At 43.2% G+C, this 25,748-nt stretch overlaps 1 protein-coding gene across 3 annotated transcripts in view; it reads right to left on the bottom strand.

The window, feature by feature from the left end:
• KIF21B (kinesin family member 21B) overlaps positions 1–25,748 on the bottom strand; it is a 1,294,294-nt gene that overhangs the window by 379,777 nt on the left and 888,769 nt on the right. For all 3 annotated transcript variants that reach the window (XM_085643177.1, XM_085643182.1, XM_085643184.1), the window contains 4 exons: positions 21,859–22,053; positions 13,264–13,365; positions 11,488–11,653; positions 10,854–10,914 (listed from right to left, as the gene is read on the bottom strand). In XM_085643177.1, the coding sequence (XP_085499303.1) occupies positions 10,854–10,914; positions 11,488–11,653; positions 13,264–13,365; positions 21,859–22,053 (524 nt within the window). The remainder of the gene's footprint in view (positions 1–10,853; positions 10,915–11,487; positions 11,654–13,263; positions 13,366–21,858; positions 22,054–25,748) is intronic.

Genomic DNA, 25,748 nt, shown 5'->3' with positions numbered 1-25,748 from the left:
AGCACGCTACTCACCAGTGAAGGTCTCAAGGTGCTGGGGGGGTGGGGGGTTCGCAGATCTGTTTAGCCGAAGAGCCAGGTCTTGAGGGTCTTCCTAAAGGTGTTCAGGGAGGGGGTGCGTCTGATGTCTGCCGGTAGCTCGTTCCAGGTCTTGGCTGCAATGTGAGAGAAGGATCTTCCACCTGCTCTGGCTCTGTGGATGCGTGGGGTTTCGGCCAGTGCGAGGTTGGTAGATCGGAGGTTTCTTTTGGGTACGTGGAAGTTGATTCTGTCGTTGAGGTATTTGGGTCCATTGTTGTGTAGGCATCTGCACGCTTCCAGTCGCCTGGGAAGGTACCTGTTTTGAAGGTGTTGTTAATGGTGTGTTGTAGTTCGGGTGCGATGGCGACCGCGGCTCTGTGGTAGATGTGAGGGGTCAGGGGATGGTGGGGGCCCGAGTGGATGCTTTTCATGGTCGAGGCAGTGTCTTCAGCCGTGATCGGTGTCCAGTTGAAGATGGTGGGCTGGCTGGTGTTTCTGGGGAGCGGGTGGCCGTCTGTGGCGCCTGGTGGATGAAGTTGTCGTAGAGGTTTTTGATCTTGAGGTGGAAATAGGTTCCAAGCTTGTCGCAGAGTTCTTGGGATGGGGTGATGTCTATGGCTCCGCTGCGTGGGTTGGTGAATTCTTGAATGACACTGAAAAGTGCCTTGGAGTTGGTGGAGTTGGCCAGGATTTTGTTGTGGCTGAAGTTCCTCTTGGTGGCTCTGATCTGGTTTTGGTAGTCAGTCATGGCGTCCTTGTAGGTGGTGTGGTTTTCGGTTGTCTTGGTGTTTCTCTAGTTCTTCACCAGGCGTCTGCAGGTGCGTCTGGCTTCTTGGAGAGCGGTGGTAAACAGGCGGCTTTCCTGGGGCGTTGTCTGTTGGGGTTGCGTAGCGGGGCGAGCTCGTCTGTGCAGTCGGAGATCCAGATGTGGAGTTCTCTGGCTGTGTCATTTGCGTCGGGTGCCCAGGTGTGGTTGTCTCTAGTGAGGGTGGAGTTAAGTTGCTCGTCAGTAACCTTGCTCCAGTTCCTTTGTAGTGGGCATGGGGCTGGTTTGGGTGCCTTGGGTTTGTTGATGGCAAAGTGTATGCAGTGGTGGTCTGTCCATGGCGGCTGCGTTGTGTGGCTGAATTGGACGCTGTTTCCTGCCGCGAAGATGGGGTCGAGGTTGTGTCATGCTCTGTGGGTCGGTGTGTTGAGGATTTGTTTAAGTCTGATGCTGGCGAGGTTGTCACGGAGGATAGTGGAGTTGGGGTCGCTGGAGTTATCGAGGTGGAAGTTCAGGTCTCCAATGAGTATGTAGTTTGTTGAGGCGATGGCATGGGGTGCGATTAAGTCGGTGATGGCGAAGGGTGTTCGGGGGCTGGGGGGGGGTCTGTAGACGAGGATTTCTCAGAGTGTGGCTTTGGGGGTGGTCTGGATCTGGAAGTGCAGGCGTTGGGCAGAGGGGAAGGTTTCGCTGGAGGTGGTGAGATGGAGGGTGCTCTTGTGGGTGATGGCGAGGCCCCCTCCTGGGTGGTTGGGGCAGTCTTTCCTCCGGATCTTGTATCCATCTGGGATGCCGGTGCTGATGTTGGGGCGGAGGATGCGTTGGTCCAGGTCTCTGTGAAAAAGGCGATGTCGGGCGAGAGAGAGTTGAGCAGGTTCCAGATTTCCATGGCGTGCTTGTGTATGGAACGTACGTTGAGGAGAATGCATTTTAGGGTGTCGGCGGTGTTGGAGGCTGGGGTGGTGGTGAGGGTCTGGCAGAAGTGGAGGAAGGAGAACTGGCCATGGGTCGTGTTCGGCGTGGCCTGTTGGCATTCTCCAAGTCTTCCTGGGTTGAGTGAAAGGAGTCTGGTGGTGTTGTAGCGATGGGTAGTGGGAGGTCCAGGGTTCCTGGTGCTGGCCGCGGTCGGGTCACGGACCAGCGCAGACGGGCTTGCCTTTGGCGAGCCTTCGGCGCGACCGTGCAGCGGCCGCCATTAAGTAGGGGAGATGGGAGGGAAGAGAGGCTGGGAGGCAGGAGCGGGGGAATTCCGGGGGGGGAATTCCGGGATAGAGGAGCCACAGGGGCAGCAGCGGCTAAAGGCGAAAGGAACAGGCAGGCACGAGAAAATAAAAACAGTGGTGGAATTAGAGCAAGACACAGATGGGCACAATAACAGTAGCACAACAGGGAAAAATTAAGGAAAAAAATGGCTGAGAAAGGTTACAGTGGTTGCAGGCAGTCTGGTCCCAGTTGGAGCGGGCAGCAGGCGCGGACAGCAGCCTCGAACCTCCCAAGAAGGAGGTCGGGGTATTGAGGCAAGAGATGGCACAGTGGAGCTGCGGGAGAGAGTGGACCTAGACCGAGGGTCGGAGGACATTTAATAGCACCAGTCACAGACATCTGAGTAGCAGAAGTGGCTGGTAACTTAAGTAGGGAGGGGGGCGGGCGGACAGGACCCACAGACACTCATGCACATACACACTCACTCACACCCATGCACACAAACACACACACACACATCCATTCACAACACACATTACCAATAATTCAAACATACACAAACACATGTACCAACTATTAATTAAAAAAAAGAAATCATACTTACTTGCAGCTCTGAGGGAAGGCAGCAGTCCCAACCTCGTCACATATTGGGATGGGGTCGGAGAGACTGCTGACCCCACCCCACTCTGTAACAAAGTGTCTCTGATTGACACTCAACCCTGCGCTCTTCAGGGCTTAAAACTGAAGCGCCCGGGTCCAAGGCAATGAGTGATGCTACCCCTCATCACCGAGGGGGAGGGCCTCAAGGACTATTGCTGAGCTGAGGAGGTCACGCCCACAGGAGCTGTGACATCCTCAACACAGCAATATTCAGCTCAGGCAGCCAGGACCTGCGCATTTAGCGTCTGTATAGCTCCTGGCTGCCTGAAAACATTTAGTGTCTGTCAGGCTGACGTTTGCTCAGCCTGACAGATATTGTACTTGGGGGGCAAAAGGAGAGGGGACGTGGCCCCTCTGCCCCAATGAATCGGCCGCGGATGCTGAGCAGAGCTTTAGATACTTATTCTTTTACTACACTGTTTTGGCACCGGTTTCATAACAATAAAATAGAACACTAGAATTCAGCAGTGTACCCACCGATCTATCCAATGTAATGTGCTCTTTTGAGAAGAGAATTTTGTCATGGCTCTTCTAGATAAAATGCTGCCAGTTCTGTCTTTATCAAGAACACTTCAGTACAGGGGTTCTGCCAGACCTTCAGAAAGATCTCTCATAGTTTCAAAAAGTTCTACTGACTGTTCGATAATATTCATGGGATTAATGCCCTATTTTCTTTTTTTTAAAATCTTTTTATTATATAAACAAGAATACAAACTTTGTCTCATACACCACATGCAGAATCACATATTTACTTCAGTACAATGAATGAATTGCACAAATGGAACCCTCTCCCTCCTCCCCCCTATCGGTGAAACACCACTTAGAGCCATATACATTTAACACTCTAGTCTGTTTGGATTGTTACATTTCATATTCCAGCCATGGACCCCCAATTTTGTCCCATGGATTAATGCCCTATTGGGCAGAATAGTCCTTTAAATCATTTTCATCAGAAGCCTCTTTAGCTTTTCACTGGTCTGGAACTAATGAGGTGGAAAATCCATGCATTATACTATGACAGGGATGAACAAGTTACATACCAGTCACAGGAGGCGCAGGGAGGTCTTTTTTTGTTTGGAGACCAGCGGACCACGAGACCCAGCAGCCACTTGCTCCAGCCCCACCCGCCAGTCACTATTTCACGCCTCGCGGCACCCGCTGCGCGGGCGCCACATCACAGGAGGCGCAGGGAGGTCTTTGTTTGGAGACCAGAGGACCAGGAGACCCAGCAGCCACTTGCTCCAGCCCCTCCCGCCAGTCACTACTTCACGCCTCGGGCCAAGGGCGGGCCCGTTTGAGCACGTTCGAGCACGTTCGAGCTCGGGAGAGGTCGGGTCGGTCCCCCCCCTCTGATACAACTACAACCATAAGGTCAGTGTTTGCGATAAGTTTTGTCTTTCATCCGCGCCATCAATTGGAACATTGACCAAAAGTGTAGCTCCAGTAATGGCCTTGCCTATGGCCTCTAAAGGAGGAAAGGGGAGGATTTCTCTCACAGGGAAGACAGTGGTGGGGTTACTGGAACGGTTCATTACTCGAGCTACCTCAGTACTGGACCACGAAATTGCTATGACTGACCGGCGCCTATCATTGGACCCCGCGCCCTCAAAGCGATCATCTTTGGGTAAGATCGCGCACCCTAGGTTACCAGAGCAACATATCGCCATGAGTTGCAATACTCACCCCCTGCTTGAAGAAAGTCATCAGCCCTCACAGGCCTTAGTGAGTCCTACTATCATTCTGCCCCTAGCGGAGCCTGCTCCTACCATTGAGTTAGATGATCCGGCACTTAAAGAGCCTGTCTCTCGTTTGTCTCCCCGTCCAAAAACGAGGTCAATCTGTAACACCGCCACCCAAGCTGTGGTTCAACTCAAGGAACCTGCCACAAAGAGAAAGCGGGGTGGGGGTTTGCAGAGGAAAACAAATTTTAAAAACCCGAAGTCTCAAATACCCCGTGGAACGGGTATGACGGAGCTCATAGTATCTCCTCCTGGGACGGAGGCTCGACCATCTCTTCCTCTGACGGGTCCATTAAACTCTGCTATAATGGATCCCCTTGCACACCTAGCCGGAGAAGATTTCTTGGTGAAAATGGGAACTTTACTTACCTCTTCTCTTCAAGCACTTCTCGAAAGACTATCTCAAATTGAAGAAAAACTTTCACATCTTTTACAAACAATCATCTGAACAATAATTTGTTACGGGGGGGGGGGGGGGATCACCCAAGGCCATCTGATGTAACTTCCAATTTAAGTGCTAATCTCCCTATTCTGTCCGGTTTATGCTTCCCTTTGCCTTCTAATACAATATTAACCCCTTTAAGGGGGCCTGTCGAGTTGGGCATCATTGGGAAATTTGGCAAAGCAACACATGGTGAGGGAGCTTCTAACAAGGTTATAAACCCAGCGATTCCTACCCAGGGGGGTGGTCCTATGATAGGCTCATCGAGAAAGAACAAAGCTGATGAATCTGGTAGGTGCCCCCAAAGTTGTGATTCTAAGAGCCCTAGCTTGCCATGTGTAGACTTGCCTCCAGAATTAATCCCGTATGTTGTTGTTTTGGTTGGTGTCCCGGGATTGGCTGAAGGTAAAGACGAATCGTATTTTGAATTGAAAAATAAGTGCATCCATTGGTTAAACATCAATAGACCACTACCACCACAGGTGCACAGTGAAATATTATTCGCTCGTAGAGTAAGCTGGGTAGGGCAAAAAAAAAACCACATTGAGGGCGATTGCATTTTGATCAACTTTAGAGATAGTAGGATAGTTGACCATATATGCGATTGGCATCAGACGCCGATGACCAAAGAGATACGGTGCCTTTCTTTAATGTATTTCTATCCCCCCCACCCTAGCCTTTTACCATTAAATAGTTGGGGGCAACGAAGGGAAGGGAATGATTTTATGCCACAGGTGGAGAGAGCAATTAATAGACGATGTAATTATGATAAACCCTTACTTTTGCTCTGCCTCTATCAAACAGATTTAGTTGCCTAGACCATGTAGATTGACTGACTTTGAACAGCCAAACTTTGCGAACTGTTGAGGGAGATGTGGTTAACGCCCAGACACTCACTTCGAACAGGGTGCTTGTGAATAAAGAAACTACCAGGGAAAATATTGGTGATTTTAAGGGGGATGTACACCGTAGCTCACCGGGCAGGACATTAATTTTAGCATGGGACAACCGACCTTCTCTCCCCAGGCTAGAATTGCCCAATTATCACAGGGAATTATGGTGCTTGATAACTCTGTATTGACTAGTAATAGTGGGGCACTTAAGGGGCTTGCCAAAGGGGAAGTAGCCAGCTATCAGGACACTACAGTGGAAAACTTTGGTAGCTCTGAGGAGAAGATCCTGTCTGCGGCCCCTGAGAGAGGGATCTCTATCAAGGGCCTGCAGAGCCCTAAAGCTGCCCCACCACTCGGGCTAAGCCTGCTATCTTGGAATATAGCTGGGTTAACCCCTAAAATGATTATCCCTGAGTGGGTTGAATTCATCGATACACATGAGATATATGTTTATTTCAGGAGACCTGGGCACTGAAGCCCTTGCACAGAGTAGGGTTTGCCACTTATTGTAAAGAGGCAGTCCAGGGGCCTAGGGGTAGACCATCGGGGGGCTTGGGTATCTGGATTCGTACACACCTCGGCTGCTCAGTTAAGCCGATAGAAACCCGCTCCCCTGATATCTTATGTATTATTTTATCCCTGAATGATTTCCCCACAGTAGCTATCATCAACATTTACTCTCGTCCTGTAAGGTATGGGCAGACTTCACAGACGTTAGATTGTCTGTCAGCCTTTCTGGCGTCGCTGCCTGAACAAGTTCTACCTATTATCGGTGGAGACTTTAATTGCCACTTTGAACCCTTAAACGGGTTATCCCACCCCATAACGGGCGATGAGGATTCGACATGGGGAATTCCAACGTGTAACCATTATCCACTGAGGGGCTGGACTCCCCTAGCCTTGCAGTTGACCTCACTCACTCTTAATCATTCGCTGAGGGCATGTAATGGTCGAATATATGCAGACAACCCTGGGAAACACACTTTTGAAAGAAACGGCCAGGCATCCACAATTGATTATATTTTGGTGAAGGTGGATATCTGGCATAGGATAGTGAATTTCCTGGTACAGCCCCGTCCTGAAAGCGATCACAATCCGCTGGTTGTTACTTTGGATTGGCGTCAATTGGGAGCAGGGCAACCTGAGTCCACCGCACCCCCCACCAACTTATATGTAGCAGAGGGAGGTAGAAGAATCTGATGGGAAACTTTTTTACAAACACCGGAGGCAAAGGCTGTACTGTACAAATCCATAATACCCTTTTTGGTGAAGGCTAGCTCTATTACAGATAGATGTGGTGGTACTGATTCTTTAGTGGAGTTGGGGGACAACCACCAGGATTTGGTTGAAATCCTTGCAGAGTTCTTCTTTACTACCTCGACCCAAAAAAGAGAGGAACAAAGAGGTGTTAGTCCCTGGTATAATAGGGCCTGCAGAGACGCAAGGAAAGCTCTGTTGACTCAATTACGTGAGGGTGATATTTCACGTATTAGGGAGGCAAGGGCTTTCTTTAAAAAAGTCATACTAGAAGCAAAATCTGAATGGGAAATTGATAGGTGGCAGGCCATCAAGAAAGCATTGGGCATTAGGGACCCTAGAGGGTTCTGGAATTTGGTGAAGACAGGCAACCCCGATGGGAAGAATGCAATTGAGCCAAATCTCAGGGAGGAAATCTGGCGAGACCATTTCCAAGTGTTATATTCTAAGCCCCAAATAGGAACAGCTGTAACTGGGCTGCCAGTAATTCATCCTACTTATGTTCCACCTACAGACATTCCCCTCTGTTCCTTGGCTGAGGTGAGAATGGCTCTGGCCAAAGTCTTGCCCAACAAAGCACCTGGATTGGACAGGGTCCCAAGAGATTTATTCAAAACTGACCAGGTAATCTGGGTTCCATACTTGTGGTCTCTTTTTAATGCAATTCTTCTTGGCTTGCCACCTCCAAAAACGTGGGTGGGTGCTGAGATTATCCCCATCTACAAGAAAGGTTCTCCAATAGATCCGGCAAATTATAGGCCTATTAGCCTAATTGATGTATCGCAAAAGATCTTTGCGCGTGTTCTCTTGGGAAGACTCCAGATATGGATGGTAGACCATAGTATACTTCCCCCTCTCCAAGCTGGTTTTAGATCTAAAACTTCAACTATAGACCAGTTGTTTAGACTACAATTAATCTATTGGAAAACTATCATGTTGGAGGGTGGTTCCTTCTATCTTACTTTCGTGGATCTCAAATCAGCCTTTGATTTGGTAGACCGAGATCAGCTGTGGGACCTGCTGTTAGAGATGGCGGCTCCAGTTTATCTCTGTCAACAGATAAAACGCCTCCACTAAGGCAATTTCGCCAGAATTAGATATGAAAACAGAGGGGATCTCTCTGCTCCGATTCCTATAGAGAAGGGCGTGAGAAAATGCTGCGTCCTCGCTCCAACTCTCTTCTCCCTTTTTCTAAATGGGTTAATTGAAGATCTTTTATCAGTTAAGGATATAGACTCCCCTAAACTTGCCAATCGTAAAATTCCTGCTTTAATGTTTGCAGATGACACGCTGCTCCTATCTAAAACACCTATGGGGATGCAACGTGCCTTAGAGAAGTTTGGCTCGTTTTGTAAGAAAAGGAATCTTGAGGTAAACATAAAGAAGACAAAGTATATGGTGTTTCATGCCAACTCCACAAATTGACCACACCCCAAAATGGACGAAAGGCTTAGAGAGGGTCTCAGTCTTTGATTATTTTTGGTTTACCATAAGTGATAAAATGGACTGGGGGCTGCAGATTACTAAGGCACATTTAAAACTTATTCAAGTTAGTGGGGGGATCTTAAAAGTCCATAAGAGCTGTGCCGTAAGGGTTATTGGCCCCCCTGTAGAAATGTATAAAGTTCAAGCAAGGGGTGCCACCCTTTACGGAGCTGAACTATTGGGTCACTGCCAGACTAAATCTCTGGCACTGACCGAAAATAATTTTCTAAGGCAACTTTTGGGTCTCCCTCAAAGTACCCCTTTAGTCCCTCTAAGGATGGACCTGGGTATTTTCCCTATCACTGAAGTAATAGCCTCTCGCCCACTATTGTATTGGCGAAGGCTATGGAGTACCCCTGAGCTGGTTATATATAGAGAGGAACTAGAATCAGTTATGCACATCCGGGGGGCGGAAAAAATCCCTTGGTTGTCCTATATTCGGGATACCTTTCGTCAAATTGGGAGGAGGGATTTGGGGTCTTCTCCCGAGGAATCTTGTCTTGACATCTCTAAACAGTCATTAACCTCTGCTTTAAAAGAATACCGATTGATGTGTATAAGTAGGGTGATAGAGACATCTAGTCTAACCTCTAGGTTTTTAGATGTTAAAACAGACTGCAAATTGGAGCCAGCTCTTGATCTCATTCAACCCTTTTTAGCCAAGAAACTTTCTCCAATTCCGACACGGGACGCTCCCTCTCTACGCATTTACTAACAACTGGGCGGGGGCCAACAAACTATCTTGTCCTGGGTGTAACGAGACAGATGAGACTGAGATCCATGTGATCTTTTTTTGTCCCGCATAAAAGGCTGCTAGATCTAAATGGGTTCTTCAGCTCTGTAGTAATCTGGGAATTAGAAATTTGAGAGAGGTTTTTAGGCCACTAAAATATGACACACATCCGGTTCTTGAAGCTGCTATATCCAAATTTCTTTTTGCTTTATGCTGCAAAAGCAGATGTCTAGTGAAAAGTTAGGGCTGAGATTTGGGCGGTGATACTTAAATTGATTTTGTTACCTTGATCTTAAAATGTTATTACTGACGCTTACATCTTAAATCATGTCTACCAGTTTATTTATATTGTTTTTTAAAAGGTATGGTGCAAGAGGATGATACTTTTTCTTATATCGACAAAAACTGTTCTATCCAATATACCGCTCCTAGTCCAAAGATTCTAATGATTTAATATTTTTGTGGGAGTGAGAATTGTTTTTATTGTTATCGTCCTGTTATTAGGGTTTTAAATCCAAACTGCACCATTACCCGCTATTTCTTTTTATCTCTCATTTTCTTCTTTTTAATCTTTAATATTCAAGTTTTATTATGATGCTGTATTTTTAATCTCATTTTATTGTGCTTTTATGGCAGTAATTGCCGAAATAAAGTTGTTTTGACTGACTGACATACCAGTACATAACTATGGAGCAGCAGGTTATTCAGAATCTGCAGTTCCAGTCCCCGCCCTATAAACTTTGAGGAAACATATGTGTGTATGTCTGAAAAATAACAGCAAGGTATTCAGGACAAATGCGAAGGGGTAGGGGTAGTTTGTAGGACAAACTCAAATGTGTACAGGAAGTGAATGGAACAAAGAAAAGGGGAGGAGCAATGGAAGGTTGACACCTACAGACTAAGGCCCTCTATATAAGTGGACCAAAAATTTCCAATCAGTGCTGTTCCTCCTTTTACCACATGCTGGGGTAGGAATGTCCCCTGCATGGTATATAGGCATGTATCCCTACCATAAGAAAACCAACTGCATGTGAATCTGGTAATCTGATTGCTAATCACCCAGCTAATTTAACATGTGTCCTGTATTTAACCTTGTGAGTAAGATTCCTTTGTGCTAAAGTTCAATTTGAACTGATCCACCCATTGCCCAGGGACACCCGCTTATTGAAACATGAGACCAATTTTGCTTAAACTCAACATATGGGAGACACGGGGGAAGACACCATAGAGTGATGAGAAGGGCACTCGGAAAGGTGTAGCTTTTCAGTACAAGCCGGGGGTGAGATTGTTTAACCTGAAATCTGATACCTTTCTAATTGTGTAGTATTTCAGATCACTGTGAAAATAAAAGTACTTTCTTTTCTAAAAAATAAATATTAGGCTGGACAGTGATTTTTACAGTCTCTTGATTTATTGTTCCATTCTAAATCTATTGCACCCACGCTACCTCCCTGAGAAGCCTTCGACTGCTCACCCTCTCTACCCTAAGAGTCAATTAAAGAAAGGGTGTATATTTTCGCTGAGGCTCAGAATGGTAGTACTATGGTTCCTACAAGTACCTGCTGGCCTGGCAGAATTGAAATGTTTGACTAGGGCAGATATTTTGCTTTACCCTAATCAATTACCAAGGAATCTTTCCATTTTGGTGTACTCACCTTACTTCTGATGCCAGGCTAAACTCAGACATCTCCTCATCAGTGCTGGCATAGCCATTCCCTGCAATGCAAGCCAGTGGAGTACATTTAATTAACAAGAAACCAATCTCTACTTTCAACATAAACAACCTGCATCAAAATCTGCAAACAAGAACTATCATCTGAGAACTATCATCTGCAAAGCCCAGCCCCACCTAAACACATCCAAACATCATTCTTCATGTAAGATACAGCTTCTGGTACCCATAGAATATCACTGCTTCATATTTGGGATTGGATGGGCTCCCTTTCTTATCCACCGGCACTGTATAATGCTTGAAGTTTGATCCTAATAAAAAACATGTATTCCTGAAACACGTCACTATGATGGTCCTCTGCAATCTCGATACCTAGATATTGGCATCAAGGTTTGGCACGCACGTCTGTGTGCTACCACCTTGATAGCTAACTTGCAGACCATTGTTGCTCTCTCAGCAACCCTGTACAAATTATACATTCATTGCAGAAGCATGCTAAACTGCTGCTTGCTAGGCCTACATGCAACCCCAATGGACCTCCCTACTATGAGCCGATCTAATGACTTTATTCAATTCTAGCACCCAAGATATTAACACTGCCAAATAATGCAACTTACCCTGCTGGACATTATGAATCAGTGCATGCAGCTCAGGATTGGACTCAGCCTTCTCTCGCAAGGCGTCCAGGATCAAATGGCTCTGGGAAGAGCCAGTCACATCTGTCTGCCTCAGGCGACCCTCCAGGAGGCGGATTTGAGCCTCTTTCTGGGCGACCTGAAGTCCCTGTGGATGCATAGAGCTGAAGTCAGTACTGCACTGAAAGGCCCTTATTCTGAGATCGAACTGACCTACAGATTTTGCCAAAACAAATTCTCCGGAGCTGGAGCTAATTGTGGTGTGTGAAAAGATAATAAAAAGGAAGGACATGCTTGTCAGTGCAGTAAAACCTCGTTATTTCTCATTTTGATTTGTAATACTCGGAACCAGAATGTACCATGCATAAAAACACAAGGCGTGGCATTGGTATTTCTGCAGCCAATTTTAACTCCAGGTATTCCTGTGCGACAGAGTGAGGGCCAAAGTAGAGAGGACTAACATAGAAACTCACAAAAGAGGGAAAGGCCACTGGGGAAGTTTTCTTCTGTCTCACTGCTATTCTTCAAATGTTTATTGCACATTCATGTGTGAGTACATTTACAATGGAAGACCACAAAGCCCTTTGTTTGCCATATACCAGTCTGATACAGGAACTCAGTGCCTCCTGTGCAAGCCACCATATTTATAAATGGGATTCAGTCTCCCATCAGTCTATTCTGCTCAGGCACAGAGCCACCCGGGTCTGGCTATTCCAAGCTCCAATGAACCGGGTTCCCTTCAAACTTGCCGCTGTAGAGATATAGAGATTGACCCACACAGCCTGTTCAACCCACATATACTCGGATACCGGTGTATATAGTTCTTGATGGTCTATTCAGATGTTTATTGAATACGTTTATTTAAGGTCTGTGCATTTGTAGTTAGTTAGATTGTATTTTTCTATTGTAAATTAAGGCACTTTGCAGTTAATTTAGGTTAGTGTGTTAAAAAGCTTGCAAAGCAATACAGATTTAAATGACATTTTAATTAGACTGTCTCCACAAAAGGGAGACCAAATAATACTACATACAAAGGTAGTCTGGTGTGCAAAATTGTGTGATTTCTATAGCAAAGTTCCATGAAAGTGTTATAACACTTCTAGGGTAAAATGTCGTTTGCTGGTATCTTGTGTGAATTGTTTGAAAAAATGCACAGCTTGTGTAAAAAAAAAGCTTTACCACTTAACAGCAAGATTCAAGCAGAAAATATCTCTTGACAAGAATTATTTGTGTGCAAGCTATTTTCTCATGGTATCTTTTGAGACTTTCTTAAGTGAAGTGCACTTGTTTAAAAAAATACCTAACATTCCGAAATATTGAGAATTTTTCTGAATTTCGCTAATGTGAAATTAGGGAAGTAAATGAATTTTACCAGCGTAATTACAATTTCACCCAGGCCTAGCTGTATTACAGATACACCAAGTCTAGGAGTCACCAAACCAACCAGTTCCTCCCAAATATGGGATACTAACATATTCATAGTTGAACCTGTGATATAACCAACATCTTTGTTCCAGGTATGCTGTCATATAAATACAGTACTGAATCAGCATGTCACTCTGTATACCAACATACATAGAGGAAACCCAGGTACATCAAGGGTCTGTTCCTCCCTACCATCATACAATACAAACACAGGGATTCACTAATCTCAGACAGCCATCAACAGCTTTAGTATGTTAACTATGCATATCTCTTTCTTGGCCCTCATGCAGTGATGGGATATGCATTCCTTCTAATGATCCATATATAACTCACCTTCTCGATGGATGCCTTAAGAAAGTTGTCCAGTAGATGACGTGCTTCTGCCAGTGAGCAGGAACTAATCACAACAGAGGTATCAGTGGAGTCAAGCTCTTCCTGAATGCATAGAGGAAGAAATAAAGTTACATCAATGACTGACAGAGCAGATAATGGAAAGAGAAGCATAAGCAATTTCTTATATCACCTCTCTGCTAAATTCCACCAACTGAAGCCTCAGAGGTGGGATAAGGAGAATGAGGGACATCAAGGAGCATCAACATATGTTCAGATACTTTTGAGAGGGAAGAAAGGGAGAAAACAAAGTGGCAGAGAGGTAGATGGTGGGAGAGAGGAAGTGTTGTCCACTAACACAAACCATAGGATTAGCGCACACTCTTTCATATTTTCCCACAATGGCATCACGCAAAATTACATTTTCATCCCAATGGTATCACAGAAATAGAAATAACAAATTCGAATTGTGTTACTAGTGGTGGCTGATGACCTTTGAAAATGGTGAGGCGTAATACCTGCCAGGAGTTCACCTCATTTTTTCTTCAAAATATACCTTGAGAGTTCCCTAATATACCTTTATTGTGCCAAAGCCAGCATTTTAGTATGGGTGCCCCTTTATGGCTAGAATTACATACAATATTCCAGTACCAGACCTTTGCCATTGATACTGTCCATATACCGTGGGTGGCCAGTATGTCAAAAATTACCTCCAATATTCCACAGCCAGTATTATATCATGGTATGCTTCTCCCAACCCACTGTCTCAGTCTCAATATATTTTTCATATTGGAAAGATTTGGGTCACAACCAATGTTCCCTCTAATTTCTTTCCTCTGTGTGCGGCAGTGGAGGGTCTCTGTGCGCTGCAACCATGGCTATGTGCGCCAGGAACCAGACCGCGCGTGTGCGCGGCGCCAAATGTCACTCAGAACGTTTACTTCAATAAGTGAAAAGATGGTGCATTTTCACACATACAGTGCCACAATAAGTGTCTTGAGGGCAGTTTCCAAATTAGATAAACGAGCCATGATGACATGAATTGGTTACACAGGCAAGTACACTTCAAGTATAGAAAAGCACAAGACTTAAACGGTGGTACCATCATAAGATTTTAATAAATATTCTTAACTTGTGCACTGTTAATTGGGTGGGGAAATGTTGGGAGCCTATACAATATCACATATAAACAATAAGGGAGACATGTCAAGTGGCATCACTAGAGGGGTGACAGGGTTGCTTCTCACGGCGATCTTTGGCATTTTTTCAGTGGTGATAAACTCGATCTAGGTCAACTTTCCCATTCAGAACGCTCTCTGTTTATATGCAAATATTTGCAGAAGCTTGAAAGCAAGAGTGATGGTTCTTTGCTTTCAAAATAAAATGTTCACAAAAAAATGCAAGTAGGAAAAAAGACATTAGGTGCCATATCTTTGCAGCTTCATTTAGTAAAATGTTGATGTACGCTTGTATCTCCCAAAAATATTCCTAATGGAAAATCAGTGTAACCAGTTGAAATATGATTATGGGGAAAAAAATAACACAAGCATTGGCAAAGCCAGTAGGTCTGAAATGTGTGGTCAGCCTTTTGGATTTGTCAATGCGTGACTTGTTTAGGCATGTTTTTTGTAAAACCTTATCGTGTGGGAGCTGCTGGGCCCTCACCATTATAACAAGCATTGGCAAACGCAAAAATAGATTTTGGTCTCCAAAAAAAAGCACACATTGACACAAAGGTCATGGTTTACGCAAGGCCTAATTAAAGGCCCAATTAAAAATCTCAAAAGTGCATCCATGGTATATATCCTTGTATTAAGTGCATATATACAGTTTCCGTGAATTCACAAGAATTTACAGAAGTAGGCCAAGAAATAGTAGGGGCTAAATGGTCATGCTAATTGTTATGAAAATCAATGTGATTTTGAAGTTGGAGTGAAACTGCTTTTTCAAGAACTTTGAAGTGGGCTGGTGATGGGGGAAGAATTTGTAAATTTGGAGGGAAGAATCATGGGTGTCTTTAGCATTGGAAGTATCTGCATAATTTTATAGGAGGGGGAAACATCTGTAGGCAACATTCCTAATGGAGTTCTTTGCTTGTGTTTAAATATGACGCCCCAATGCAAATCAAATAGTTAAAAAAGAGGATTGCTCAGTGGCAGACAACAAATGACAATTATACTCACTTCCCTTTTCTACTCAACTCACTCTTTTGTAAGGATCACTGCTGTACTACTGATAGCAACCTTTTGCCTGTTGTAGAGTTTTATTATTCATTACTGAAGACATTTTAAGGAGGATGCTGGTACAGGGAAACATAGGACAACAGAGTGGTCCGACACCCTTCTGCAAGGTGCTTTAGTCCCTCATTAAGGGTACACAGTGCAATATCAATAAAATACCTATAAATGCCCTTCAAATCATACATCTTTACAACCTGCAGGACACTAACAATCCTTAGCATTCCACTTTAAAAACGTTTTAGAAGTTGAAAATCGTTCACAAAATGGAGGACAGCCAAACTAAGTGAAAGGCTTAGAAAAAAACTACATATCAATTAGAGATAAAGAGCGTATTTACCAATTGAACATGAATAGAAAGATCGAACATTTTATTTTATCCAAAATGTATGCTCTCCAAGAAATAATTCTTAAATCGCCCATATATATTTGGGTGTGCCCTATCACATTGACTATATAGGATAGCAACAAGATTTTATAAACTGTTTCCTAAAAAAGCGTAATAAGTTACTCTCCTATGAGTTTGCCTGGAGGAGGCAGCTAAACAGATATTGGGCCAACATTGCTTTGTTAACATTATCCCTAAGAGTTGACTGATATATAAAAGTTGTACCAACTATCTGCAGGGACCCAGTGCCACGGCTGTCCAACTTAATCCTTGACTTATCTGCCTTATGTGGGTGGCCTTTGGACCAGTGGAATATATAAACAGGATTTAACATGGCAGCACCAGTGTAACGTTATCTTTTACTATGAATATTGGCCATAGAATAGGTCTGATTTTAAAAGTGATATTTAGAATAAACCATTATGGATCATGAATTTTGATATGCAATTGTTTTAAGATGCAGCACCTCTTGTCCTCTTAAACAGTCCCATAAAATTATTTCATTTGAGACCAATCGAAAACTTTCACAGAAAAAGCTTCAAAGTTGTGTTTTTAATTCAGAAGTTGTGCTCAGCAACGTTGTCAAACCCGCTTTCTCCCAGATAATTATGAGTTTTCCACATATAATACAAATCAGTGCAAAACGTGGAAATCACGAAAAATCAACAAGTCTTGAAACTGATAAACATACACTTATAAAAGATGCCTATCCGAACAGCGATTTAATTTTCATTTGTACGCTGTACACCTCTAGTGATAGTTAGAGAGCTGTAGTAGTAAGCTTTCCAAAGTACAAACCAGATAATGTAAAGCTTGTCTATTCCAAATAAAAAACACCTTTATCCCGTGCTTTAAAAAGGTGTTCCATTAGGGGCTGTAGGCTACGTTCCCCGCACCGCGATTACTAGCAAAAGAGTAGAGCCAGTTTACAAACACAGCGTGTACTTCGGTACACGCTGTGATTTTAAACCGACTCTATTGTTTTGTTGGTAAAGCGCGGGGATGATTGTGGCCTTTTGTTTAAGTATTGATGGTAATCAGAGCCCCTTCACGGGCTGTGATTACCATCAATACATAAACAAAAGGCCACAATCAGTCCCGCGCTCTGCAGCCACACACCCCCGAGCACCCCCCCCAAGCCGCCACAAGCCCGCCACAAGCCCACAAGCCCCCTTACCTGCACTCTCCACGACTCCTACGACTCTTCGCCAGCACCACTGGAACAAGTGCCTGGTTTTCGCGCCGCTCGCTTCTTAAAGCGGCGGCGTGGCCGGCGCATCTCCGCCGGACGTCCTGAAATCGTTGTGCGCGCTCCACATTCGGGAGTGCGCGGTGACGTCGGCGAAGGTGCGCGCGGGCGCCTAAAGGGAACGTAGGTCACAACCCCCCCCCTCCCATTTTGTCGAAATGGTGCAGGAGCTCTATGACCGATCAGACGCTAAAATCATTATAAATAGAGAAGGTGGGAGTGGTACATCAAAAGAGGCACGAAGCAGGGTTGTCCTTTGTCCCCCCTCCAGTTTTCTGTGTTTATTTAACTTCTTGCAAATAAAATTCATGGTAATCCCCAGGTTTTACCCCCATAAGTGGGATAGCTAAGATAACATTATTTGCAGATGAAATTTTTTCAGACCTGAAATCCCAGCGCGCTAATATTCAGAATGTACTTGATGAAATACAGGCCTTTGCCCAGATAGCAGGATATAGATTAAACCAAGCTAAGACTGAAATGCTCTTGTTAAATTCAGCTATATCACAGCTTCTGTCCTCTATGAAATTGGTAACATCTCGACCTATTAGATATTTAGGAATATTCGTTATGAATGATTATGTTCAATTGTTTTCACTTAATTATGGTAATACTCTGAAAAAAGGGAAAAATCTATCAGATAAATGGGCCCTGCTACCTTTGTCACTAGTAGGACAGGTATAATTGAACAAAATGTCAATTTTACCATTATTTCTAGTTTTGTTTCTAAATCTTCCTCCTAAAATTCCTTATATTTTCTTTAAAAAGCTGGATGGAATGGTTCGAAAATTTGTTCGAGCCAATAAGCAACCAAGAATTAAACTGTCTAAACTTTAACTAGACACAATACAGGGAGGATTAGCACTTCCACATTTTGTGACATACTATCAGGCACCATTGGTTATTCTGACAATCTAGCTAGGTGTGAAATCTCCCAAAATATGACAATTTACAATTAACTTAATGGTAATAGAAAGTGCAATTAAATTGTGATCAACAAAGCTGGAAAAAAATGGTTAGGTATAAGACCCTAATGGATTTAGTATCTCATACGCAATTATTTTTTAAAGTACGTAACATACCAGTGTGCCATGCATTCACTAGAATTACGGACTGCGAGATTTGTGGCCTACAGTTTTCCCAAGGGTTCTTACATCTATGGAAAGATCTTGGTTTTGAACAATTGGGTGATTTCTACTATTTTACAAATCTGATTACTTGGGATTTGATTGTACAGTAGTTTGTAGACAGAATGCAGCCCTTTGCCTACATTTTAATCAACTAACTAGTTTCCTAAAGGATAATTACAGACTGCTGATTGATTTGGCAAGGACGATAAATTTGCTAATCCATGAGAGCAAACTGCATGGTGTATGCAATTGGCATCATGTTATGTCAGACTACTGATCAGAAAGAGATAGATCGACTTTTAGTTAAAGTAGAGGAGGAACAGGTTGCAGATTAAATATTAGAGAATGGCAGATATTAAGTGAGGTTGTCTACAGAGGATTAAGAACAGCCAATTGTAAGAGGATGGCTTTCTTATCAAGACGGTTGACCTATTATACCCCACATAGGTTGCATAAGATGTTCCCTCTGCTCTCAGACCATTGTTTTAGATGTAAGGCTAGTGGCATAGGAGGATGAAATTGCATATTTTTCTCTTGCTGTCCTCTACATCAATTTTGGGAGGATGTTTAAGGTCATGGATCATTCTATATTTACCCCAATTTCGTCTTCACTCAGATTATTGCTTTTGGAGCCTCGTTTGAGGTTTATCAGCTGAAGACATATCATCAATATTTCATCGCAATCACAATAGAGGTTGACAGACCCCTGATTTTACAGAATTGGAAAACAGATAGGATACCAAGAGTACAGCAATTACTTAGTAAGATGACCAGGACGTATACTTTTGAGGCGGCATATGCTAATCGCATGGGGGCAATGCATAAATTTAAGGAGATCTGCACAGGTTTTACTTTATTTCTAGCGGCTGATCAAGATTTCCATCCTCCTGGTTTCACTTCTGCTAGGTAGAGTTTAAGTTTAATACGAAGCTAAAAGTTGACTTAAAAAGGTTGGCTCTATATAACTGTTGTGTGTAGTATGTTTTTTTTCTCCGTGATGGACGTCAAGCAGCTCTATCTCAAATTAATTGCTATCTGTATCTGAGTGAGTTGGTCAGAGATCTAGCATTTAATTTGCTTTAAATGCAAGGACATTAGGACAGGAGAAGCTGCCAAAAAAGTGCATTTTACACGTTCCACTCACACTTAATATGTTACAAATGGTTTTCAGAAGCTCCTTAGGAGAACTTTAGAATTGTATGGAATATTGATTTTTTAGAATTTATTTGAAGACCTTGTGTATAAGATCTCAATTGGGCTGGAAGCATTTTTAGCTTAATAGATTCATAGCAATTTTTATAAAATCTATCATTTTTTTTTAAAAGTCAACATGTTATTTTGTACATTATGTTTTTATTCTCCTATGTAGTATAAGATTATGCTGGGTTTAGCCAATCTATGCACTAGCTTCCTTGGAAGACTCCTAATGGGTATATTTACCTATGAATTAGTAATTATCATATTTTTGGGACTTTGCACTTTCCTTTGGTATTGGAGATTGGATTGGAGATGATTTTGCTCAATGTATATCAGATTAATATCACTTTTGCCGTTTTGTGGTTTGTTTTGTCCTGTTTTATGTATGAACTGCTCTTTTATCCTACTCAAATAAAAATGTTCTATAAAAAACAAATGACATACAATATTCCAGTACCAGACCTTTGCCATTGATACTGTCCATATACCATGGGTGGCCAGTATGTCAAAACATACCTCTAATATTCCACAGCCAGCATTTTATCATGGTATGCTTCCCCCAACCTGCCGTCTCAGCCTCAATATGCCATGGCTGCCCTCTTTGAGGCAAAGCATTACCTCTAGTATACCGGCAACAGCAATTTGACAGAATTGTCAACTTATGTCAAGTATTGCTTCCAGTATTTTAAAGTCTGCACGTTGCCTTGTGAGCCCCCCCCCCCCCTAGTGACAAGAGCTACCTGCAATGTTCCAGTGCCAGCATTTTTCCCCATATGCCCACATTCCAAGAATTTCCTCCAGTATGCAAGGAGCAGCATTTTTCCACAGGGGCCCCAATGCCAAGAACAACTTTTAGTATGTCATGTCCTGCAGGCCGCATGGATGCCTTCCGTTAAGAAAACATTAAAGTTGTGTTTTTATGAACAGAGCAAAATTAAATGTTACACACTGTCGGGAGAGGCAAGGGGCAGAATGTGGGCCCTCAAGTCCCTGATAAGGAGCAGCCACTGCATGTTATCAATCCTACATTAATTAGGATGTGATCATGGTATGAAAGTGTGTCCCCAGGATTTGGCATGATTGCCACCATGATATGCCTGTGATGCAGGAATAATGGGCCTGGGGTTCTCCTCCTGTATGCTTGCCAGTGCCTCTTCCATCATAAGCTAGGATACTACTATAAATCGGGGATGTACTTTCATCATAAACCCGGTTACTGACAAAATAATTTAGTATTATGACATTATGCACTTCTCAAAACAGTTACACAGAGGTAGAGCCAGCAGCAGGATTCCTTTGCCTTTCAAGCAGCATCACAAGTGATGTGCAATATTTGGAAGAGGCCTCCCTCCCATAGGGTTTCTGACTGTTTGTATGTGCAGTATGCAAATTCTTAATAGGTGTCACCTTTTGTTCATGCTATTTTCCACACTGGCTGCACTGGATCCTGCAGGCCCATTAGGCCTACCTTTGGCTCCAGTTGGTGAGCTGAGACTTCTCCTGCTTCTCCCCACACGCCTATCCTCTCCATCTGAATGCCATTTTGAGATGGTCACCCCTGCACTCTTCAACTGATACCCTATCCTTGGAAACACTCTCCATATCAATGTAAGTTATTTTCTTACAGCAGGATCACTCACTGACACTAATTTACTCAAGTTTCTATGGTAGCATCCAGTCTTAAAATGAGGAAATGGGCAGAGTTGGTTGGTTGGGAACAAATTATTTGGACGGAGGGCTTAATTCTGAGTTACCCCGCTTAGCATTCTGACCACCAGAGATACGGAGGTACCACTTTCACCACAATGGCAGTGGAAGGCCTGCTTTATTTTCAGATTGTTGCAGTGGTATCGGGTGTTTATCCCCTCAGGTGGTTTCTTCTTCTATGGAATGAGCTTCCCCTGGGAAAGATCTCTACCACAAGAATTTCACTGTGTCTATGCAAGATGGTGAATTTGCTTCCATCATTTGTAGACATATGAAGGGCTTTCATTGGACTAATACCATGGTTTGCCTGGTGGTCTTCCATGAAGAGGTCACTGCTGGAAATAGAGGTAGATAACTAGCATTATTGGCAGTGTCCCCACCACCCGAATGTGGGCCTCATGATGGAACCAGTGGAGGCTGCTTCCATCCTCTTACACCACCCTCATAATGTGGAAAGGGAGCATAGAGAAATGCTGATGATATAGGGCCGGGGAAGACCTATTCTTTTTGTTTTCTAGACCCTTCTCTCATGTTTTCGAGCAGGGCATAAAGCAACCAATGTAAATAAGTGCAAGACTGTTCTGAATCTATCACTCTGCCAATGCTTCGATGTCATTGACCACTGTTTTCTTCCTGTGAACATCCTTTGACTCCTCCTTCCGCCTGCCCTTGTCCTCACATGACACCCACCTTGGCCTCTTCAAGCTGCATGATGGTGGCTTGGCAATCTGTGAGGCTGTCGTTGATGTACTCAATGTTGGCCGTCAAAGCCTCAATCTCTTCAAGGAGCTCCTGCTGGCCCCGCTCATCCCCGGGGTTCTCTGCCTGCATCTTATCCTTCTTTCCGATCAGCACCTCCTGCAGTAGAGCTAGCTCTTCACGTTTCTGTAGTCACAAACAGGATACAAGCATTTGTCAGTGAAAACAGTACAGTTCAATTCTCACTATCTTATTATTTTGTTATTAAAGTGTTTGTAGAGCACAGTGAGCAACTCTTCGTTTTTACCAGTGTATGTGTATATAGTGCAGTATCCCTTTGTTTAAGAATTTGCAGGAAGCACTGACTGGCAGCATTAATACTGTGCTGAGAAAATGTGCCTTTGGGTGCAGTGCTGGGGAAGCTTCAATAAACACCAGTCTAAATTATGTTTGCATTGACACACTTGTTCAAAACTGCAACATTTGCAATGGTTGATAGGTACAAATGCCATTTATGCAGTGATATACTGGTGAAAATTGGATTCTTTGTTTAGATCATCAGTGTGAATTCTTTGCCAGCAATCTATGGGTGCAAATGAGGTTTTCACAATGGACAAACAAATGAGATTTTTACGCTGGGTGCACAATTGCCGGGCAACAGTGCAAATGCATGTAAATCCAGCTTGTTTTGGAATTAGGAATGTTCTGAGCACTCATTCCTGTTGTTAATAATGCAAGAACTTTTTCTCTCATTGTTTACCCCCATCCCACCCATAGTTTCATCATAGTCACATAATTTAACATGCCCATGCGTACTCTTTTTAAAAGCATGACAAAAGGTTGGCAAATTTATGACTTGGAGAAGTATAATACTTACTTCTAACAAATAGTTAGTAATTTGTATTGTTGTAGAATTACCTGGGGTTCCTACTTGCCCCATGTAGAAGGTTTTGGGATCGAACTACAACTTGTTTTTATAAAATGCTTGGAATTGGACACTGAAGTGTTCAAGTGCAGACCTATAAGATGCTTTCCCTGTTATACAGTCAGAATTGTTTTGCCATTTGTGATATTGTAATTTTGTTATTGTATATATTTACATTTGCTTGTATATATCGATATACAGTTTTTGATCTTGAGCACTTATTAAGCGTTTGACTGCTCCGCAACTTCTTGGGGAGACAGGAGGGTTGCATGTGAAACTACAACACTATACGCTAAAAAAACTATTTGTTACAAGTAACATTTTCTGTTTGTAGCATTTGTTACTGTAGATCACATGCTGTGCATACATTGTAACGCAGAACGTTATAGTACTACTTTGGATGGAGGATTGATTATTGCTGCAATGAGAGGAACGCAAGCATATCCTGCCTGTTTACCAGTTAGTAGCACATGAATGTCTGCAACTGAATCAGATGTTTTGATTAAAGGGTGGATAAAATAAGCAGTGCGACCGTTTCTGATGGATGAAGTTCAAGTTTTCTTCATCAGCATTTGGATGTAAAATGTAAACTTTTATTAATGCAATGATTTTCTGAGTTTAAACACACACACACGCATAGACACCCATGCACACACACACACACCACCCACCAACATATTGAACATTGTGTGTAAATGTTAAAGCTATAAAGCTACAAGTATGCTAAACACAGAGTGTGTGTGTTAAAGTTTCCATCATACATGAACTTTATGCCCTTGTTGTGAGGGTATAAACCGACACATGAAAAGCAAGTCTATTGATGTACATATTGTTCAAACATGAAGGTATGCTAAAAAGAACTGCTTCTTAGGGATTTCTCTTTCACGTGCATGCAAATTTATGTTATCTTAATATTTCAAATATGCTTGGCATAGCCATAGGACATTTTCGAGTTTACCCAACCACTAGATGAGAATTATCATCATTTCACCGGTTAACACCAGTGGGTAACACCATTTGCTGATGTGACATCAGAAATGCTATTACTTGACACCTACAAGCATGTACCTTGTTACTCTGATTACACACTGTCTTCTCTGAATTTCCAAGGTATACATTTTTCCTGTGTTGACCTTAGTAGATTGCCATTGTCCAGGTTACAACTCTTCTGGTGCCCTGGATTTGCAGAGGCATCAAGAAAAGTAGCCAATGCATCAGGACCAGGTTTTGATATCTGCCTCAGATTCTTTCCGACTACCTGATTCTTTCAGATTACCTTGACCACATTCCCAACATTCCACCAATGACCACCTTCAACTCTTCTGGCATTACCAAATAAGTTTTCTACAGGAACCGGTTCTCCATAGTGGGCATCCCCTTTCTTTACAAAATTTGTTTTTTTTAACCAGCACTGCGTTCCAAACTCTAATTGAATGGGGTTTGATGCACTTTTAGAGCTCATACATATCCTTGTGTTGCTTTTGAGCATCACCTGCCCTACTACGCATGGCTTCTTGAGCCACCTCTACTTTAGCTTTATAATCAATGGATGTAGATACCCAGGCTGAATAAAGACAGAAGATGGCTGCTGTCCCTTAAGTAGCATAAACGGAGTCATCTTGGTAACCGAGTGTGGAGTTGCATAACAGGACTACAACATGGTTTTCACTGCCCACTCAACATCATAACAGTTGTTCTTCACCCGTTTGATGCACTCAACAACAACTCTATTCATCCTTGCCAACAACCTATTTGCTTGGGGATAGTAAAGCGACCCCTTGACATGTTAAACACCTGAATCTTGCAGAAACGTTTCCATTACCGCATTCACAAATTGAACCCCATTGTCCAAAATGATATTCTCAGGGAACACTTATCTTGTGAAAACATCCTTCAGGAACCACAGTGCATTAATAGCAGTGGGCATGGATACAAAACTATCTCAGGCCATTTACTGTGGTCGTCCATCAACACAAAGGGATAGTGATGATGGGATAGAAAACTGACCAACCATATCAATGCCTATCTTGACCCAAGGTCTGTCATGGAGTGGATAGGTTTTAATGTACAATATTGTACTTTAAGCCCCTTCTCTGCATTGTTACACACCACACATACCTTCACAGCGGCATCAAAGTCCTTGTCTATTGAAGCCCACCAGTAAAAGGATCTGACTCTCCTTTTAATCAGAGTGGCTCCTAAATGTCCTTCATCAGCAGCATATATTAGTCTAGACCTAATGGCCATAGGAGAAAAACACTTGTCACCTCTTACCAAGACTCCGTCTTCAATTGATTGTCCCTCAGCTATCTTTGAGAACAACAATTTTGATCGTCATCTTCAGGATTTACCCGTACATTAGCCTACACAGGTAACCTGGACAACAAATCTGCTGTTACATTGTCTTTTTCAGATATAGAATAATAAATAATATTTTATTTTAATTATTATTATTATTTTAGATATATACATAACATCAAATTCATATTGTAAAAGTTTGGTTGTAATACGGGCTAGAAGTAGTGTAGCATATTTAACCTTTTCACCTCTTAAAATATATATGAGAGGTATATGGCCATTCTGGAGAGTAAATATTACCCCCATGCATAAGTTCTACATTTTTCAATGGCCAAAAAGCAAGCCAACAATTCTTTCTCTTTGAAGAAACTTTGCACTTTTGCCTGCCGTCTCTTGTGGTAGTCTGCTTCACCCCTCTTCCTGCTGCCTCCCATGGTGGTCCGCTTCTCCCCACAGCTACCACAATCCTCGTGCAAGCCACATGACGAAAGTCTCACCTCAGATATAGAGAGCCAGGTTCAGCCACAGATGCAAAGACTCTCTTTGTTGCAAGATGGAAAACACTGGGAACCGGTGTCACCAGATGCCACAAGTGGAATACAACCCGCGTGGGTCTTCTGCAGTGGGTCACAATGCTCGTCGTCATAATTATGTTGCT

This window comes from Triturus cristatus, chromosome 1_1 (assembly GCF_964204655.1).
Source record: "Triturus cristatus chromosome 1_1, aTriCri1.1, whole genome shotgun sequence".
NCBI lineage: Eukaryota > Metazoa > Chordata > Amphibia > Caudata > Salamandridae > Triturus > Triturus cristatus.
Note: the sequence above shows the minus strand (reverse complement) of the source record. Positions and strands in the feature narration are given on the sequence as shown.